General features: G+C 40.0%; 1 protein-coding gene across 1 annotated transcript in view; it reads left to right on the forward strand.

Moving 5' to 3' along the window:
• LOC127358848 (anoctamin-4-like) overlaps nt 1-7,781 on the forward strand; it is a 48,589-nt gene extending 40,808 nt beyond the window's left edge. The window contains exons 22-29 of the mRNA XM_051392326.1: nt 109-206; nt 440-582; nt 1,227-1,379; nt 1,470-1,617; nt 1,735-1,854; nt 2,483-2,588; nt 3,295-3,498; nt 5,146-7,781. Coding sequence (XP_051248286.1) covers nt 109-206; nt 440-582; nt 1,227-1,379; nt 1,470-1,617; nt 1,735-1,854; nt 2,483-2,588; nt 3,295-3,486 — 960 coding nt within the window. The 3' untranslated portion in view covers nt 3,487-3,498; nt 5,146-7,781. The remainder of the gene's footprint in view (nt 1-108; nt 207-439; nt 583-1,226; nt 1,380-1,469; nt 1,618-1,734; nt 1,855-2,482; nt 2,589-3,294; nt 3,499-5,145) is intronic.
• The last annotated feature ends 9,279 nt before the right edge of the window (nt 7,782-17,060 follow it).

Below are 17,060 nucleotides of genomic sequence, written 5' to 3' on the forward strand. Positions count from 1 at the left end.
ATCATACATTATTGGAAAGGGCTACAGTTTGATTTGATCCTCTCTCTCTCTCTCTCTCTCTCTCTCTCTCTCTCTCTCTCTCTCTCTTCTCTCTCTGTGGTTCTGCAGTGTCACCCCAGTGGCTGTCTCATTGACCTCTGTATGCAGATGGGGATCATCATGGTGCTAAAACAGACCTGGAACAATTTCATGGAGCTTGGCTACCCGTTAGTGTTTTTTTATATAACCTGCAAATGTCTGACACACCAATATGTGTCTGACCAAACAAAAAAATTAAATATTAATATCTAAAACCAGAAATATCCTCAGCCAGATATAGTACCAGTCGACTGTATTGCTGACCTGTAATAGCAGATGAAATTAGATCCACTTGTGTCTGTACTGAGTCAATCGTTTCTCCTGTCCTCTGTTGTTGTTTGTTCTGTTGTTGTTTTGCTAGGCTGATCCAGAACTGGTGGACACGGCGGAAGCTGAGGAGAGAGCACGGACCGAAAGCCAAGGCCAGCTTCCCACAGTGGGAGAGAGATTATAATCTACAGCCAATGAATGCCTATGGACTCTTTGATGAGTACTTAGAAATGAGTATGTTGCAACTGAAGTGCCATACATACGTTTACAACCATATTGCCACATTCTCAAATGTCAGATTTAAGGTTATTCCAAATGCACTGCACAGTTTAATCTTCTATAATGCCATGTTGGGAACAATGAAAGATTTTTTTTCATTCGGTGACCCAGCAGCCGCAGCGCTTGTTATGTAACTGTGACACTGATTTGCTGTGGATTGAATTTGGCTGGGAGCCTGTCCACATGCTCACATCTTTATTGTTGCCCTTCACTGACTTACCAAATGAGTCAAACATTTAAATAGGAAAAGGAAATGTAAAAATAGTTGTTCATTCACATTTCTGACTGAGTGAGTTGGACCAGCGCGTAGGATTTAGTGGCAGTGTAACAACGCCCTCACCCTCACCCTCACCCTCACCCTCCCGTTCCAAGCTTGTAGGAGAAACTTTAGTGACCCACTCCCTCTGTAGATGTGCAGTTTCCTTCAACATTTTAGCGTCTTTCAGCTCATTGTTTTGGTATTTCAACTGCCGTTTCACAACTTTACTGTTTGCTCCATATCTGTTGGATGTATAAATGTGCAACTGTATGCTAACATGTTAGCCATGATGAACATCTACAGGAATTATGGGACCTTGTGGTTCTTGTGTTTGTTTCAGTTTTACAGTTTGGCTTCACCACCATCTTTGTGGCAGCCTTCCCTCTGGCCCCTCTCCTAGCGCTGCTCAACAACATCATCGAAATTCGTTTAGACGCCTACAAGTTTGTCACACAGTGGCGACGACCTCTGCCTTCCCAAGCCAAAGACATAGGTAAATCAGGAACAAGTAAACTTGATCTTGATCTGAAATGTTTCTGTTTTATATGTTTTTAGGCATAATTTAATGTCTAATTGTATTTAGGGATCTGGTATGGCATTTTGGAGGGCATTGGCATCTTGTCTGTCATCACCAACGCCTTTGTCATCGCTGTTACCTCAGACTTCATCCCTCGCCTTGTTTACGCCTACAAGTATGGGCCTTGTGCTGGTCAGGGTCGAGCAGGGGAAGGGTGAGTGAATAAGCTGGACTCTCGATCTTGAATCTCGTTTGTTCCTTTGTTTCTTTAGATTTAAAGTTTAAATACGCTCAAGTGTTGACTTAACTGATTTCTCCTGATGTCCCTTAGGTGTATGATGGGTTACGTCAACGCCAGTCTCTCAGTATTCCGAGTGTCTGACTTTGAGAAAAGATCGCAGCCCAAGACTACTGGCTCTGAGCTGTTTGGAGACGCTGTGAAGTATTGCAGGTAGGGCGTGTGTGTGTCTGCACCAGCAGCTCTCAGTGCTTAAGATGTTAAAAATATTCTATTTACACATGTTTTTTCTGTGACCAAGACAGGATTAAGTTTTTCCCAAAGAATCTGCTGAACTAAAAAAAGGCAACACTCAGCAGTGTATTCATTTTTTACAGGATTTGGCTGTAAGTATTTGTGCAACCCCAGAGAGGGGATTGTGTAACCTATTTTGTGTGTGTTCAATCATCACTTTATTAATGATCCCTATTAAGCAACACACAGGCTCTTACTGAGCTCCACATGAAATATAAATCACAAAATATACAGGTCAAACCAGAGCGTAATATATAATGCAGAAGCCAGCTTTAACAAGAATAAATAAACACACAAAGGTCATTGAAAGCAAAGGTTCTCTCATTATACAGAAACAGCAGTGCAAGATTTGGTGAGTAAGAGAACCTGAAGCTAAAATCATCTTTTGTACACAAGATATTTTAAAGCTAAACATGAAATTTAACAACTCAAGGGAATTTTAGTCAGATTTGTTGTTTTTTCTGTCGATTGTTGAATCACTGACACGAATAGCTATCGTTAGAGCTACTTTCCGTTGACCTTTGAACTCATCTGTTTGACTCACCAGGTATCGTGACTACAGGGAGCCTCCAGACTCTGCTGAGCCCTACTCATACACTCTGCAGTTCTGGCACGTCCTGGCAGCCCGGCTAGCATTCATCATTGTGTTTGAGGTCATTGTTTTTCTAATCTTTGACAAATGACAGCAGACAGAAGGCTGGGTTTGGAATGGATTCCTTCAGATTGGTTTGTCAATGCTTTTTACCTTTCCTTCCCCAGCCCTGAGTGCCCCTCTACATCTTCTTCAACATTCTGATCCAGTTTGCTCACAGCTTTGTCTACAAACCAGAGCGCTTCCGATGTCAAAATCCTGGTTCCTTGCCTACAGATTCTGCATTCTTCAGCAGATATCTGTTTTTAGAGATTAAAACTAGACTAACTCCAATTGGCTTTCTTAGAAAATTGTTTCAAAATGCCTCAGATTCATCTTTGTCTTGAATTACCTGGACCGATTTCCTCCAGGAGTGTCAGAGTTACACCCGAGCTTAAAACTTTTCACCGCTGCAGCCAAGACTTGCGTTGTTGTCACAAATGCTGATCACTTACAGGTTTTTGATAATGTATTTGTGAACATTTGAAAAATAGTCCTTATCTTGCCTTACTTTACCTAATTTCTCAATAGATGGAAATAAGCTCAAGCTATGTTAATATGACATTTTTAAACAAATCAGACTCTTTTAAAGCTAGTTGACAACTAAGTTTCCATCTCACAGTGCGTGATAAACTCCCTGTGCTTGGGGTGTTTGGTTTGTTTTCATTGTGGAGGTATGGCTCTGGCATTTGTGATAATGTACCATATGCTGTACTGTGTGTTTACAGCATATGGTCTTTGCCATCAAGACCCTGATCGCGTACCTGATCCCCGACCTTCCCAAGGACCTGCGGGACAGAATGCGCAGAGAGAAATACCTGATCCAGGAGATGATGTATGAGGCTGAGTTGGAGAGACTGCAGAAGGAGAAAAACGAGAAGAAGAAGAAGGATAAGGCCCATCATAAGGAATGGCCCTGAATGCACCAACTGGTACTGCCAGAGATTCAGAAACAGTTTGTTCAAGAGATTATTCAGCTCTGTTCATGACTTGTGTGGGGTTTGGTTTATTACACCAAAGGAATCTACTGTTTGCTAAACCCCCTCCCCTGAACAGGGATTGGCCAATCATAGCTTAGCAATCGTAACTAGGCAAGGCAGGCCTATCAAGCTTTGGATTTCTCCATGTTTGGACGGTGGTGTATTTTTGTTTTCTGCTCTTACACAGATTTGAAAGTGTAAAGGATGAATTCAACTGTGTGTTTATCTGCTCTAATCCGTCCAGATTGTTGCAGCCTAAAATACCTGATTTCATGGCAGCTTTCCTAAAAAAAAAATTGCAATGCATGTTACGATGTTTTTAGGCATTTTCAAAAATAGTTGCTTTTTTGTATTATTCATTGAAAATCAAAGGCAGCTTGTTCCTGAGAGAATAAAATAGCTAGTAGTTTGGTGACATATGGCTCAACATTTGCACAGTGGGCTACTATGATTGGTGAAACTCGTAGGACACTACAGAGATCGGTCAGATTTGGGGAAAAGTTGCGGGGATTGGAAAAAAATTGGAAAAAAGATGTTGCCATGGCAACTTCCTGGAGGGGCTGTCTAATGTTAGCTGCAACCAATAGCATGTCTGGCTAACTAGCTTACTACCTACAGTCGTAACACGAAGAAGTGTATCATGAACTAACCTCATTAGTATGTGGGGTTACATTCAGAAGTAGCCCCGTTCACGACTACCATATCTACGCTGTGTTTTCCCGCTGTGTGGAAGCTAGCCCGGAATGCTGTCAGAGTTTAGGATAACGTTAGCGACTCTGTCCAGCCGCTGTTACTGAAGATATTTATTTTCCCCTTGTCATGTTAAAATAAAGTGTACGCTATGCAGCCAAACTTTTTTGGCAAACTTGTTTTAGTTTGAAATTCTGGTCTCGTTCATTTTTCCTCAGTATACCTAGGGCTATTAGGACGAACTAGCTTTACACTGCAGTACAAGAGTAATGCAGTTTATTTGAGGCAGCATGTCGACATGGCTTGTTTACGTTTTTCCCCTGGGACATGTAGCTTTAACCTTAGTTTGTTAGCTCAGTATGATGTACTGTATGTGGCCGTGAAGTGCATATTTAAAGCCACTTTTACATGATAAAAGTAGTAGTAAGTAAAATAGATTTTCAGTGGCTAGAAAAGAAAAGTCTTGTCTACCTCTGTCTGAAATCAAGGATCCATTCTTTCAAATATTTCTACAAATTTTGGAAAACTTGACAGGTGTAGCAACAGTAATTCAGCTAACAGTGTATTAATACTGAACTAGTATACATTTTAAGATCCGAAGCAGGGTTTTTTTTTTGCATCCAGTTTCAGTTTTAGTCCACTAACAGTTAAATTACATTTTATCATAGAACAGATCAAATCTACTGAAATCATGCTAGAATAGTCGAAAACAATTTAAAATGAATTTTAAAAGGCCAAAATCAAGTTTCAACAAAAAATAACAAAAACAGAATTCATACAGAGTTCATTCAAAGTTTTTGTATTTCCAGACCTTAGCTGTGTCAAAATAGAAATGAAAACATTTAAAGTATAACGCTGTATGTTTCCCAGTGTTAACAGGCCTTACCTTACAGTTTCTCTTATTCCCAGGTTATCAGCTGGTGTTTGGTTTTCACTGCACAGTGGAGGAAGGAGAGGAGCGCTGGGTTTCCTGCATGATACTGGACCCTCATACCTTCCTCCTGCCATGTCAGACCAGCACCTCCTAGTGGACAGTTGATGAACTGCAAATCCTGCAGGGCCACTCAGTGGACACAGAACCCATGTGTCTGCATACATAACAGATGTCCTCTTGAACATTTGGCTGCAGGTTTTGCTACTTTTTTTTCTTTTTTCCTCCAGATAGTTTCTACCACTTTGGACTCTCAACAGCGTATGTCTTCAGATCCTGAATGTAGATTTCAAGCAAGACTTAACTTTTACAGATTTCTTGTATTAGATGAGAGAAATAACTCTCCTGAGCTTACTGAATGACAAACCCTGTTTACATTTCTCCTTGTTGGAGGAGTTCACATTTTGCTTTATTGTAAATAAAGGCATTTAATTGAATGTCAGGCCATCTGCTCTGCTAAAGTGTAGTGCAATAAAAACTAGAGAATGCAATTTCTTCAGAAATTGCGGTGGGATTGCTGGCTGCTAAAAAGCTGACACTGAGCCGTATTGCTTCATGTAGAGTTGGGCGCTAAACTGCATTGCTTGAAAAGCTGGAAGCTGAACTGTATTGCTTCATGTACAGATGGGAGCTGAACAGAATTGCCTGATGGATGGCTGGGAGCTAAACTGCATTGCTAGCTTTACTTTATATGAAGGAGCAGTTAGTGTGGGAATAGTTGGAAAGGGGTGAAGGGTGCAAAATCTAGTGTAAGAAATGAAAGGTTTAGGAGCTTTAGTTTCAGGACTTAAATGAGTTAAAGTGTGCAAAGGAGTTGAGGTGTTATTCAAGATGAAATAAGGGTAAAACAGCTTAGAACTACGCCCAATAACAACTGCAATGAGCTACTGTGTACTAGAAGTTGAGTTGTATGTGTGCGTGTGGGTCTATGTGTGCCTATGACCATGTGTCTATGTCATTGTTATCACTAACACCTGTGTTGCTGCCTTAAAGCCTTCTGTGAGATACAGTATGTGGCAGCAGTTTCACAGAAATGTCAGTCAGTTGTTTTTTACACCTTTAAACATGCATGCATGCATGTGTTTCTCCTAACTGGACATATATGTGGACATTTCTAAAATTAGGTCCTTGTTTGAAGGGCCGTGCTTTGTGTGCACGTGTATCTGTGTGCCTGTGCGTGTGTGTGTGTGTGTGTGTGTGTGTGTGTGTGTGTGTGTGTGTGTGTGTGTGTGTGTGTGTGTGTGCATCACGTCAGTTCAGAGTCCACCAACTGCAGTTAGCTGGCGAGAGAACCCAGACGGTCAGACAGGAGTGTGACATGAGAGGCAGGAAGCAAGGAAAAGAGTAAGAAATAGCAGTTACAGTTATTTTTATCTTACAGTTAGTAAAGTGTTCAAATGTTTGTAAGTTAACACCTGTGTTTATCTGAAATAAAGCGACTGTGACACCGCAGTCCAATCAGAGAAGCAGTCTGATTGGCTAAACTCATTCAGCTGTGTGTCCCCGCCCGCAACTGACGGTTGCCATGGTGATGGTAACTGCTGAGTGACTCCTGCCTCTGACAGTTCAGAGATTAAGCAGAGACGGACCACTCAAACGCTAGCTCAGTGGTTCCCAACCTGGGGGTCGGAGCCCCCACTAGAGGTCGCCAAAGCTTCATGGGGGATCGCAAGGCCTTCTTGATTTCAAGGCGTGTAAGAAACGTAAGAAATATACACAATATATTTATACGTCAGCATTTGGTTTACTTTGAATAAAAGCTAAAGTAAAGTAAATTGTTATGTAATTTGTCTAATAGAACAATAGCCACCAGAGTGTTAAAAATGTATTTAAAAAATACATAAGACTGACAAAGAGGAAAATGTTGGGAACCACTGCTCTAGTTTATTACTCAAACAGCACAATTCCTAACTCATGTGTTTGTGGTGTCACGAATGTGGGAAACTGTGAGTTAAAAAATTCCCCCTTTCTGCTTTGCTCCTGAACTTTCTGGTCTCAGTTAACATTGGAGTCAATGGTGCAGTGGAATGGTACTCCTGACACTTTGAGGCTTACAGCGCCAAATGTGTAGGATAGTTACATTGTTGGAAAGGGGATGAATTTTTCTACATTTTGATGAAGAAATTACGTATAACTGCGCAGGAGTAAGAGGAAGTTGAGGAGAGTTTTTAAAGAAGAGTATAACGCACTCTTGTGTAATGTCGCCCACTCTTATTTTGAACATTCTGCACATTTATTTCAAAGTAAAAATATCCAGTAAAATGTTACATATTTTGGAAAGTGTGAAAGATACAAACACTTAAGTAGTTCCAAGAATGTCCTCAATGAGCTGAACATTTAAGTTAAACGGTGTGAACAAAGAAGAGTAATGAAAAGAAACGGAGAAGACCGGATAGATGGGATTGCAGCTACTGCCCAGCAGTCCCACCGATAAACAGAAACTGAGAAAAACATAGATGGGATTGCTCGGTCAGCAATCCCACCAATAAATGTTGCTTAGAGATCTATTCTGTCTGAGCTGTGGCAGTGCCCACAGTTGGCTTAAACTGAAAATGCTTTCCATTTGAAACTAGATGAATAACTGCAGTAATAAACATTATTTATTGTAAAGAAATTTGACTTGACTATCTGTGTCTTTTTTATGGGTTTGTAGTTTTCTCAAATGTTTCCTCAAAAAGGGATATAATTTGGTAGAAAGTATCAGGAAAGAGACAGTGTTCAGTTATTATACTTCCAATTTATTAATTCCAAACCAGTGTCCACTTCCAAAAGTGTCTACAGGCAAGCAGGTAGGAATTCTGGGGACAAAAATGCTGAATTCTTTATTTATCTGGTTCCATTATACTGGAGAGAAAGCCGATACCTCTTATACTCAGAAACTCACCAAAACAATCTAGATGAAAAATATGCATTTTTGATTTAGTGCTGAAATGTCCCTTAAACTAGTAATTCTCTTTCACACCACCAGAGGGGGTCAGAGTATTTAGTTACACTTTAGCAGCAGCGGACTGTCACATAGGTTTATTGTCATTCTTCTCATAATAATATCATTAAATAATAATAGTATCACTACGTTTGAACTATTGAACATGTATTGTCAAATCAATCCCAATACATCAGTATTTCGGTGCACCACTGGAGAGATGAAAGGGGGGAATGTGTTGACTGTGTTAAACATCCTTCAACCTTCACACATCTTTGTCTGAATATAAACTAAGATTTGATCACTGTGCAGCTGGCCTCAAGGCTAACCAGCTCGTTATTCCTCTCAGATCAGTTGGACATTCACCTTTATCACTCAATAATGTATGAGGAAACACAACACTGCCTTCACATTTATTATACGAGGAAAAGGTATTTCAAATATCAGAGTTTGCATTTAACGTTTGACTGTGTGGATGAATTTGCATCACCTTCTACACGTCAGACTCTTTTGATTTTGTCCGACAACACAATGCCACCGGGATTGGCATTGTGTGGGACATCCCTGCAGATGCCTTTTAATACCCAAACACATCTGTTTACCCAATGTCGATCACTATCTGGTCCTTTTGAACATACAAATAATCATAGATTAGAGAGCAGAGGCTTTTCCTCCAGCATGGATTACTCTGGTGTGGGGGCCTTTGCGCAAACTCCATTTTGATTATTAAAAGCAGGGGACAGGGGAGGCAAACTGTGTTTTGTTTCCTATTAAGGCGACTCTTCTCCTCTCTAAGAGGATTACTGCTGACACACGCTCAGGAGTTACGTAAGGCTGTCAGAGGATAATATTTGACATTTCCTCATATCCTGCATTTTGGCAGCTCGGCACTCAGTGAAATTGGTGGAGTGAGGTGAGGTGTGGTAGAGGGGGTTTGTGGACTCACTTTGCCTCCAGTGGACACTGATGGCATTCTTCATGTGTGTAATGGACAGGCCTCTCACCTTGTTTGACTGGGTTGGTGGCACTGACTTATACAAGTCAGTCAGGGTGGCAAGTATGTGTCTCAGTTTTCCAGTCATTCCCAGTTTATGCAATTCCAACACTGTTTATGGACCCCAGTAGGCAGAAATGGTCAAATACACTAGGTCAAAATAACACATTTATACCACATAGAAAAACTGCATTGATTTTACCCAAACTGCATGGGATTAGCATAAAGTGGGAGACTCACAAGTACCCATTTTTCATTCAGTTTTCATTCCGATATCTTGAGGTCAGAGGTCATGGGATCACACAGAAAATGGCCAAGCCAGTTTTTCCAGTAGTTCATCTAGTTTTATTTGATACCAGTATCTTCACTCTAGCTTTAAAATGGAGCTACAGCCTCGACAGTTGGAGTGGAAGAGGGAAGGATAATCAGATTGCCACCCCCTCTGGAAGCGCCCCTGCATGTGTGTCATCATCCAAATAATATCCTACAATCATCCTAAAGCATGCCATTACTTGTATGACATTAGTAGACTCAATTCTGTCCCTTCATGTTTGATGTCCGTGTAATTGTTGTTGTTCACAGCTGCCATTTTGACATGATACAGTAGGGTAAACACAGGTGTTACCAATGATACTAATTAAGGTTCCGTTCCATTCAGGTCAAGCTTAATTAGTATCATTAGTAACACCTGTTAACCCTACTATTTCATGTCAAAATGGCTGCTGTGAAAAAGGTCTCTTGTTGGAGTTCAGCAAGGTTTGTTCTTCACTCTTGTCTTCTGTTCTGTTTCTTTTTGTGGCAGTTTTCCACCAGTGGGCAAATACATTTAAAATAGGTGGGACACTCTGCTGTTGCAGTGATGTATACTGATGAGACAGGTGTTTCTGAGTGCACATCTCAGCAGCTCTTGTTTGTCTAAGGTGAACTGTGATGACTGCAATTAAAGAACATTTTCAAAAAGTCCAAATTGTGGAGCAACAACGTTAAGAAAAAGATCATCAATATCTTTTCTTGTCCTTATGACCAAAAATGTTCAGGTCACGTTTCCATTTGGTCTCTTTATTTAGCTGACATGTGACCAGCCAACTGACAAGGGATCCATTACTTGATTATATTTATATCTGACTTATTTTTTTATAAAATGCATATTTAATTCTTACTTTAAAGTTGCACTAGTCAATCCAAACATTTCCCTCAGGAGTTGATGGAGACCGAAACAGAGCTAAAAGAAGAGTGAATCTTGGACTTAGATTCTTCAGGTGGACAGAAACACAACTCCAAATTAATGCTCATGTTGCTTTGTGTCTGCTGGGCATAGATAGGCAACTGTAGTCTGCACTGCAATCAAACTGGCTAAAATATAATTTAATGCAGGTTTAATAGTCTTTAGTTTGATCAGCAGGGTCTAATACCACTCCAGTATCCAGTGCCATTCAGCTGTGCTAGCTGTTAGGTGAAATTAGTTTAACCATTACCTTTTCCTAATACTTCTGATCTCCCAGTAGTACAAATAGTCTGCTTGGAACAATAATGTGTGTCTGATATGTTTTTTTTTTCTTCACAAAAAGTATAATTTCCACATTAAAATCTTTAAAAAGTCATCTACTCCTTTTACCTCTTTAAAATTCCAGAATCTAGTTTTCCTGCTGGACACAAGATGTCTACTACTTCACTGTAAAGTCCATTCTCAGTGGATGTGCACTGGTGGAACTGGTGGATTCAAGTTTCTACATCACACTGTACAAGTTGTATACTGGACCAGGACTGACCTCCAAACTATTTGTGATGTCACAAATCATGCTGGTAGGCCCCACCCCTTAAAATCAGATTTTCATTGAGCCCAGAGAAACTTTCCACTTTCAGCAGATGAATGTGAAAACATGCCTCTAGAGTCAAACTCTGCACAGTGTAGGAGGAAGAAGAGAAACTTTTTTTGACTGGAGGGGGACTTTAAAGAGGTAGTGGTTCTCTTAGCACAGTCACCACTTTGTTTTGGATTGGTTGGATTTATTACTCTCTCCAAAGGCCAAAAAACACCAAAGTCTTTGCTGTCTTGACTTGCTGACCATAGATGCTGTTCTGCCGCAGGAAACTGAATTCTACATGCACGAATACCTGGGATCTGCATTCTCTATATAAAGTCAGAACAAAATTGGCAATCAGCAATTTGGAAGAAACTTAATTTAATTCGTCCATCAATGTGGCACATCCCCAGGCTCTGTCTGACTGGCTTTATCAGCATTGTGCCAACACTGGAATCCCTTAAATGGACCATTTTATTTTTCTTCAGGCTATTGCTGAACTTGCACAAATGTTTCTCTTTCAAGATGTAAGAGGAAAGGCAGCCAAACCTTTGTTGTATCAGTCTCAAAATTTCTTTAATGCAATTGCAATTTTAAGCTTACTAAAACTGATTTTATGCCATGCTTTTAAGTTGATTCGAATCTTCATTTGCAATTTTATTTTTTCCACTCTGTTTTGTAAGGAGTTATATCATATTAAAAATTAAAGTATCATCATTTAGAGCCACAGTGTGCACAGCAGTCCAGTTGAGCTTTTTTATATGGACTATCTGAATCCATTAGAGGCTTAAACAGAAGAAACAGAAAGCCCTGCTCCACCACATGTTTTCTTCCCCTCGATCGTAACCTACACGCCGTACAGATGAATCACCCTCGTGCCAGAAACCGCCTCCTTTAAATATCAAGGCTCCAGCTGCCTGGCTACAAATTTCAGATAACGAGCGCTGCTTGTACGCTGCCTGGCAGGTTGTTTGCACTCACAGACATTAGACAGCGAGGCCCTGATGTCACATCCTGGTTCATCGCTGTAAACGCCACGAAAACAAAGAAACATGAAAATAAAACACTCCTGCTGTTTCCTGGCTGCAGTTGCCAGGACGACACAGCTGACAGGTCCGTCTCTATTTCCCTCTTTTTTTCCTCTTTTTCCCTTTCTCCCTGCGTTTCACTTTCTCATTCTGACGGGGTCATTTCTATTTCTATCCCCATATATTCTTGTTGTTTGTTCTAATTAGTGTGGTAATTTGGTAAACTCTGTAAATACCAGAAAGAAGAAATTAAAGTGGTGTTTATTTTTCTTCAGTGCCCGCTACATAAGTGTTGTCCAAGGACTGTACATTTTTGGTTCCAACGGAGGTCATTTGATTGGTTTGAATATCTGTATAAGAGGGCATTTAAAGTAGTTTGCTGTTCACTTCAATTTCAACAGCCACACAAGCACTTACCCAGTTAACAACATTGTTAGCCACTGCTTAGTCCTAGCCATGATTAAAGGACCAGTGTCTATAAGCGTGAGGGAGAAACTTCAGTGGCCGCTAAACGCACGAAAAACCCAAACGGTCGTATCTAGAGCTATTTTTTGTTTGTTTGTCCATTCGGGCCAAAAAAACATGGCAGTTCAACATGGTAGCCGCTAGGGAAGGCGACCCACGACGTCTTTAGATAAAAATAGCTAATTCTAAGGTAAAGAAAACAACATTTTCAGGTGATTAATGAACTAATGAAAACATACCTATGAATATTATATCCAATTTCTGCCAGTAGACCCTAAATGTTACACACTGGACCTTTTGAAAGCTTATGACTCAGCAGGTGTTAGCATGAACAGAAAGAAACCTCATGGGAATAAATGCTAATGTTAGCAAATAGACTAAATGTGGGAGGTGGTTATCCTTGCTATGCTAGCTTCATCTCTGGAAATGGAAAGCAAACACCACTGTGGGTCTCCCAAATGTTGAATGTTATAAATAGGCAGGTACTTATTTAATTACTAACGTTACATAATCAATGTAATGTGGACTAAACCTGGGGAAAACGTATGTTGTTATGTTGTTTGTAGGATATACAGTAAGAGTATATACCCTAGCTTATGGTCAGTTTGAAGGCTTTTTCATTGAAAACAGCAAAAATGACACTATGGGAGTAATAATACACTATGTAGAAGCGTGCATCTGGAAAGAGACATTGCTTTTAAGTTTTTCAAATGTATTTTTAACAACCCGAGTATCATCTGGTTCCATTCAAGAGAAGGCAGACATCTCTACAGCCGATATCTCCAATACTCAATAACCTACCAAAACAATTTAGATGGATAAACAGCACTACAGGTAAGAGGAAAAATATGTGATTTTGGAGTTAATGTCCCTTTTATTCTAAATGTCCTAATTTCAGGTAGAAACTGTGGGAAAGTCCTTCAAACCAAGTACTTTATCCCAAGACTTGTGAGGTCACTCGGCTGTCATCATTTTGGTAATACAGGCACACACAGTCACATTCTCAGTGTGCAACAGTGGACAGATAATAAGGCCTAAAAGCATGATGAAGATATGGGTAGCCGCTCACATCCTGCCCAGACTGCGACCCTACATGCACACTGAAATATTTGATCAGACAATTTTAAGGGCAAATCTGTCATCGCCTGCCTCAGACACAGAGGAAATTACTTTGGAGATAAGCGCTCCTTTCACCTTCTTTCCCATGGAATCTGGGTCAGCTTCAGCTGCCGTATCTCTGGCCGGCGAATTTCTTCCATCTGTCCCTTCAGTATTCAGGCTTTACTTCTCCTACTGTCTCATCACAGTGAAGGAGGAGGGGGTTGGATGCTGCACTTTACACCTGGCTGTCTTTGAGTGCCTGTAATTGTCTGCTGAAGGGCAATGTGTGGCTTCCTTACATGCAGCTCTACATGAGAATACATGAAAAGGGTTGAAATCAATACTAACTACACATGTAGAAGTTGGAGAAATTGCACCTAATAAGATTTAAATATAAATAAATCTCTCACCATGTTTTGGCTCTTCAGTAGAAAAATCTATACGTGCATAGGAAGTGGTGCATTTAACATTTCAAGCTTGGAATAAACAAGTTTAAATGAGCAGCGGTAGCAAGTGTAATTAAACAGTAACAGAAAAGACTTCCATTTATAAAAGTCAAACTGCATCAACAGAGTCCACAGTAAACTATTAAACTGTTTGATTGATGGACACTGGGGATTGCAGGGTACGCAGCAGTGAGCACTTACTGTAGCATAAGAGACTGAGTCAAATAAATATGTTTAAAAAACAATGATGATTAAATAAAAGATAAATGCTGGTGGCTTACAGTATGTGGTCCATTAAAAACTTTAATCACTTTGATGACTTAAACTGACACAGACATTTGTCTTCTCCTGTTCATTAAGTCTGTTATAACAACAAAGCCTCAGAACAACACTGAATGAGGATGGGTGTGATTACCTCGCTATTAGCATAAATGCTAGGCAGTACTATAATTACCATGCACAGTATTTTTTTTGCGGTTGGATGTCTATGGATGACTTTGAATAATTCCATATTACGCAGCCAACCACACTAACCACTTTTGGAAATTATAATCACAGTGAATGATATTATTATTGTTGCTTGCTATATCTGAACACTGTAACAGGTGGCATAAACACTTTAATCTACATTATATGATTTTCTGGCTACTTGAATTAATTTGGAGTCGTGTCTCCGGTAAATGATCTTGGTCCAAGACAGACTCCTCTTTTAGCTCTGTTTTAGTCTCCACCATCAACATATAAAAGATGGACGTCATGTCTTCACTTTCGCCCACTGTACAAAAATGAAGCAAAAATATAACGGACACGGCTGCTGCCATCTTGCACTGGTGATGTCATTGGAGCTAAAGTCTGTGCAGTAGTGATCAGGGTTTGCGCCGCGGTATTGAAGTCCTGCCTGGCCCTCTTAATCATGTCAGTCATGATGTGAAACCATCAAGATATGAAACCTTTTTTATAGCATTAAATAACTAAATTTAAACCTTAGAATAACATGGTTGAGATGAACACTGCTATCCCATCTGCTAACATGGATGCAGCGCTTTGTGACCTATACTGCAGTCAGCCACCAGGGGGCGATCAAGATGTTTTGGCTTCACTATTGAGGAGCTGTCATGTCGCTCATCTATTATATATGTTGATAGTCTCCACCAATTCTTGAGAGAAATATCTGGCTCTTTAGCTGCTAAATCCTATGTTCAACAGCTGCCTGTGACTCAAAGCCAAAACAGTAAGCTGAGAAATAATGTGAAATCCCTTTCATTTGAGCCATTGTTGACACAAAAATATCAATAAGAGGAGCTTTAATGCGTTATTAATTGGTTTTTCAACCTCCAAGGAATTGATATTGAACATGAAACTCTCCATTTAATACTGATGCCTCTGTTTGTCCTACATAAACAAATAAGACCATCAGCAAGAATGCTATTTCTATATAGTTATTCTGAATGCCTACAAGGTCAGATTTGGTTGGATTCCCCTTGAATTCAATGAAATGAGGCAGTAAAAACAGCGGCATAATAGTAAAAAAAAAAAAAACGACCCTACTTTATAAGTAAGTAAAATTCCTGAAAAAATGTCACAAATGTTCCTTATTCTCAACAATAAGACTAAATGTTATGTATTACTTCAACCCTTAAATAGCAGCTGTTTTAAATGTGATGCAAGTTCTGAGGTAAATAAAAGAAGAGATTTAAAAGACAAGAAAGAATGAGATTCTTTGTCTTCAGTGTCTCAACACCTGCTCCATTTGAATGGAAATGAAAGCTGTGTTTAAAGGTTAAGTGAATGAAAAAAAAAAAAACTGACATAATGACTGACTGAATTTCAAGAACCAAAAGGTTTGGCTCATGAGAATGTGGAGCAGTCACAGGTTGAATTCTTGCACATTGTTGGGTTGAAGTCATGTAAGAATATGCATTTGGCATTTTCCTCTCACTGCTGAGAAACAAGCAGATAACTGGCCTAGATACTGTTTTGGTAAGAATTTGATGTTGACACTATCTCTCCCTTGACAGACATCGCCATGCAATCTCTTGCAATAATCCTACACCCTCCTAGACTGGGTGAAGTATGGGGGAGGGGAGGCAACAGCTATGGTTATAACCAGAAGGCCTGAGGTGAAATGAACCTAAATTAATTGTGTCCTTGGCAAGCTTCCTGTGCCTAAAATTCTGTTGAGTTCCTTTATACATCATTACACTGCTATCATTAGCGTTTGATTGCAAATGATCTCGCTTTATTCATGGCAGTGATTAGCCTGAGTGCCTGACCTTCTCTCTTTTTCTCTTAGAGGAAATTTCCTGGTCCTATTACCTTGATTATTGGAAAACACACAGGCCTCATAGAACAGGGTTTAAGAGCTGTGTGAGATCCTCAAATCATCAATGAAACGTCAGATTTAAAAGTTGAATCACAGTCCTTCTATTCCGGTAGAAGGAGATGAAAAAGCCACATCCAAATGGTGTCATTTTTAGCATCAAGCCTTATAAGCGTTGCAGGGTTGGTGCCTTTTTCTGCCTACTTAGGCTGCACAGATGTTTGTTTCCACAAGTCATTTTTAAGAGAGACTTCACTGGTAATTTCACAGGTAATGTGCTGTGTATCCTGTGAATCCCAGTGAATTATCTAACAATGCCTGCAGCACACAGCTTCAAAATCGCACCAAATACAAGCTGTAACATTCAGTCTTTGCATGTTTTAATGAAGTGTGATATGAGCTCATAATCATGCCGTCTAGTTCGAAATGCTTTCTTTTGTGGCTTTGGCAAGCTTATCCTACATGTCTGCAACATCAGGTTCGTCTGGCTCTAATCTACAGTCATAACATTACAATTCCTCCCTATCTTATTGTGGGCTGAACACTCATCCCTTCAACAAAAAGCTCACATCACTCTCTGAGCACTGAATCACATTCCCTCCTCTTTCTGCCTCCTCCACTCTCGCTGATGTGCTCCTTAAACTAAAGCATATTAGTTGATGATGAACAGCCATTCTCTCTCCTAAGCTCTTACTGGGGGTTTTTATCAGTCTAAGCAAAATTGCAAAATGATGTTCAAGTGTTTTGATTCTGACCCTTGTACTCCTTAAAAACGTCACTTACAGTATTAGTGAAGATTGCATATTCTGCTAGA

This window comes from Dicentrarchus labrax, unplaced genomic scaffold (genome assembly GCF_905237075.1).
Source record: "Dicentrarchus labrax unplaced genomic scaffold, dlabrax2021, whole genome shotgun sequence".
Classification (NCBI taxonomy): Eukaryota; Metazoa; Chordata; class Actinopteri; family Moronidae; genus Dicentrarchus; species Dicentrarchus labrax.